This window comes from Oncorhynchus gorbuscha, linkage group LG13 (assembly GCF_021184085.1).
Source record: "Oncorhynchus gorbuscha isolate QuinsamMale2020 ecotype Even-year linkage group LG13, OgorEven_v1.0, whole genome shotgun sequence".
Lineage (NCBI taxonomy): Eukaryota > Metazoa > Chordata > Actinopteri > Salmoniformes > Salmonidae > Oncorhynchus > Oncorhynchus gorbuscha.
This window is the reverse complement of record NC_060185.1, coordinates 64,655,169-64,658,944: the sequence shown is the minus strand read 5'-3', so window position 1 is coordinate 64,658,944 and position 3,776 is coordinate 64,655,169. Positions and strand designations below refer to the sequence as shown.

Below are 3,776 nucleotides of genomic sequence, written 5' to 3'. Positions count from 1 at the left end.
GGCATTTAATCACTTCAGCAAGAGCCTCAACATTTCAAATATCTAGTATGTCGCTAGTTTGTTGCCTCCAAGAAAATAGACCAAGTCAAAGGTAAAAATCATATAAATATGATTCATCATTTCTCCCTAATTAGTGCAAGTAATGGAGCGCTGTTTCATGATGCAAACATTATGATTGAAGGCATTGAATGCTGCAAAATTGAACAAATTCACGGCATACATGCTAAACTTTTGAGAAACTGATAACGCGAGTATGATGCACAATCTGAATGTAGGACTAGGTTAACGAAGACAGAATTTTATTCTTGCTTCATTTCATACGGTCCTATAATATTCGGCCTATTACAACACGTGATGTCGCACTTCCAATCAGAAATCCACCAATCACGTCGCTTACAACGCGGGCACTGCGACCAAACGGACCAATATAATTGCTGTAAATTGAAACGGTTTTAGAGAATGACCTAACAAAAATACCCTGTACGCACCACCGAGGTATATAAAAATACACATATGAGCGCAAAAGTTTGAAGATTGTAGCCATTCGAAGAAGGAAGTTAGATTAATTTTACTCCACTAACAAAATGAGAGAGATTGTTCATTTACAAGCAGGGCAGTGCGGTAATCAAATTGGCGCAAAGGTTTGTACACGTTTAGGCATTTAAAGCCATATATATATATGATTTTAAAAAATTGTGTAGAATTATTATTGGTAAAAAAAAAAAAATCTACGGCTAAGAGACCTCGATATTGATCTTTCAAAGTGTGCGCGAAAACACGTAACCCCTTTGTTCTCAGATTATCAATAATTGTTTGGCGGAAAGTATCATCTCGATTTTAAGTTGTTTGCCTTCCTGTTCCAACAAGTTTAATGTTTAATGATTTTAAATTGTATGTACTTGTTTAATTTGGGGAACCATTCAAATGATCGAGGTAATATAATTCAAGGGTGTTGACTGCCCCGCGTTGGACGAGCTCGCAGTTATGTCTGGTTCAGGTCATGGAGTGCGCCAAACCGGTCAGCGCGCGCTCTTTGCGATTACATTATAGCCTTGTTGTTTTTAGTTTGGTGTATATTTACTTATCGTTGTACTAATACATATAGCATAATTTATGTTTTAGTTGTACATTTATCGAAGGACAACGCAGAAAAAATATATATAAAATGGGTGCCAACTTTTGAAACTCCATTTTGTTTTTGACACTTGACGCATGGAAGCCAGAAAGCAGAACTCTTTTTTTGGGGGGGGTGAAAATGTTCAAAATGGCTTGTTTGCATCCATTTTGTATTTAATTCAACTGCAAAATGTTAACAGTGAATTAACTCTGGATTGGCATTAATTGACGTCTCCCTATGCTAGTTCTGGGAGGTGATTAGTGATGAGCATGGCATTGACCCCACTGGAAGTTACAATGGGGACAGTGATCTTCAGCTGGAAAGAATTAATGTGTACTACAATGAAGCTTCAGGTGAGTTAAGTGGTGTGATGTCTTGACCCACAATGGTCTGGTAAATCTGGCAATTGTCCAATTCTGATTAAATGCAACAATCAAAAATGGATCTCCTAGTTACCATTGCTAGCCAGGTATGATTGTTTTGAATTTCTTTAAGTGTCATTTTTGACTTTTCAGGTGGAAAGTATGTGCCACGCGCAGTACTTGTGGACTTGGAGCCTGGGACCATGGACTCTGTGAGGTCCGGACCATTCGGTCAAATCTTCAGGCCTGACAACTTTGTCTTCGGTAAGAAACTTGGGAGTGGTCTATGGACCCGGATTAGTTGCATGTTACTACAATAAACCTTCATTACTTGACTACAGGCACCACAGGCAAACGGTTGGCATTAGTTACTCAAAAGAAAGGGTTGCCATGTCACGTAATTAGCTTTGTGATCTCCTGCTTTAGTGTTTGTGTAATCCATCACTAGGGCCCAGTTTCATCTCAAGTTGTCTTTACTTTGGCATTATACTTCTGTCCATTACAGGTCAGAGTGGCGCAGGTAACAACTGGGCCAAGGGCCACTACACTGAGGGTGCAGAGCTGGTTGACTCTGTCTTGGATGTGGTGAGGAAAGAGGCTGAGAGCTGTGACTGCCTCCAGGGCTTCCAGCTCACCCACTCCCTGGGAGGTGGAACCGGCTCTGGCATGGGCACCCTGCTCATCAGCAAGATCCGTGAAGAGTACCCCGACCGCATCATGAACACTTTCAGTGTGGTGCCCTCCCCTAAAGTGTCAGACACTGTGGTCGAGCCCTACAATGCCACCCTCTCAGTCCACCAGCTGGTAGAGAACACAGACGAGACCTACTGTATTGACAACGAGGCGCTCTACGACATCTGCTTCCGTACCCTCAAACTCACCACGCCCACCTACGGAGACCTCAACCACCTGGTGTCTGCGACCATGAGTGGGGTCACCACCTGTCTCCGCTTCCCCGGCCAGCTCAACGCTGACCTGCGCAAACTGGCAGTCAACATGGTGCCCTTCCCCCGTCTCCACTTCTTCATGCCTGGCTTTGCCCCCCTCACCAGCAGGGGAAGCCAGCAGTACAGAGCCCTGACGGTTCCAGAGCTCACTCAGCAGATGTTTGACTCGAAGAACATGATGGCTGCCTGCGACCCTCGTCACGGCCGTTACCTCACCGTGGCTGCAGTCTTCCGCGGGCGCATGTCCATGAAAGAGGTGGACGAGCAAATGCTGAACGTACAGAACAAGAACAGCAGCTACTTCGTTGAATGGATCCCCAACAACGTCAAGACTGCAGTGTGTGACATTCCTCCCCGTGGCCTCAAGATGGCTGCCACCTTCATTGGAAACAGTACTGCCATCCAGGAGCTGTTCAAGCGCATCTCTGAGCAGTTCACAGCTATGTTCCGCCGCAAGGCTTTCCTCCATTGGTACACTGGAGAAGGCATGGATGAGATGGAGTTCACTGAGGCAGAGAGCAACATGAACGACCTGGTGTCTGAGTACCAGCAGTACCAAGACGCCACTGCAGAGGAGGAGGGCGATTTTGAAGAGGAGGGTGAAGAGGAGTTGGCTTAAATTGTCCGTTCTTTCCTTGTGAAACATCTGACTGGTGTTTGTTTTTCCACTTCATGTTTCCTTATCTGACAACCTTCAGCTGTATTTTTGTGTAAATGTTTTGTTTTGTTTACTTAAAATAAAAGAAACATGGTTAAACACTTGTTTGTCATTTAATACGATCATGGGTAATGTACAGTAAGTGAAGCTAATAGTAATTTCTTATAAATGTATACTATAATGTTACAGTAATTTGTGAGGGAGGTAATGGTGAAATTTGTTTCCTATGCAGTTCAGCTATACTGAACAAATATACATGCAACTATTTTGAGTTAGTTCATATAAGGAAGTCACTTGAAATAAATAAATTAGGCCCTAATCTATGGATTTCACATAGCTGGAAATGCAGATATGCATCTGTCACACAACCAAAAAGGGGGTGTTGGCCAGTGTCTGGTGTGACTATTTGCTTCATGCAACTCGACACATTCAGAGTTGATCAGGCTGTTCCTTGTGGAATGTTGTCCCACTCAACTTCAATGGCTTTGCGAAGTTGAAGGATATTGATGGGAACTGGAACGTGGTTGTACATGTCTATCCTGAACATGCTTAATGGGTGACCTGTCTTAAGTATGCAGGCCATGGAAAAACTGGGGCATTTGTAGCATCCAAGGGATAGTGAATAGATCTTTGACATGGAGCTGTGTGTTATTGCGCTGAAACATACAGTGGCTGCTATATGGCACAACAAT

At 43.5% G+C, this 3,776-nt stretch overlaps 1 protein-coding gene across 1 annotated transcript; it reads left to right on the top strand.

Annotated features, from left to right (window-relative positions):
* The first annotated feature begins 453 nt into the window (after positions 1-453).
* LOC123993321 (tubulin beta-4B chain-like) lies at positions 454-3,183 on the top strand. Its single transcript, XM_046295340.1, has 4 exons — positions 454-641; positions 1,362-1,470; positions 1,633-1,743; positions 1,985-3,183. Exons 1-4 carry the CDS (start codon positions 585-587, stop codon positions 3,043-3,045), a joined length of 1,338 nt encoding a protein of 445 aa, XP_046151296.1. The 5' UTR covers positions 454-584; the 3' UTR covers positions 3,046-3,183.
* The last annotated feature ends 593 nt before the right edge of the window (positions 3,184-3,776 follow it).

Coding starts and splice junctions, on each gene's coding strand:
- LOC123993321 (XM_046295340.1), top strand. CDS start 585: ATGAGAGAGATTGTTCATTTACAAGCAGGGCAGTGCGGTAATCAAATT. Junction 642..1,361: donor GTAATCAAATTGGCGCAAAG/GTTTGTACACGT, acceptor TCCCTATGCTAG/TTCTGGGAGGTGATTAGTGA. Junction 1,471..1,632: donor GTACTACAATGAAGCTTCAG/GTGAGTTAAGTG, acceptor TTGACTTTTCAG/GTGGAAAGTATGTGCCACGC.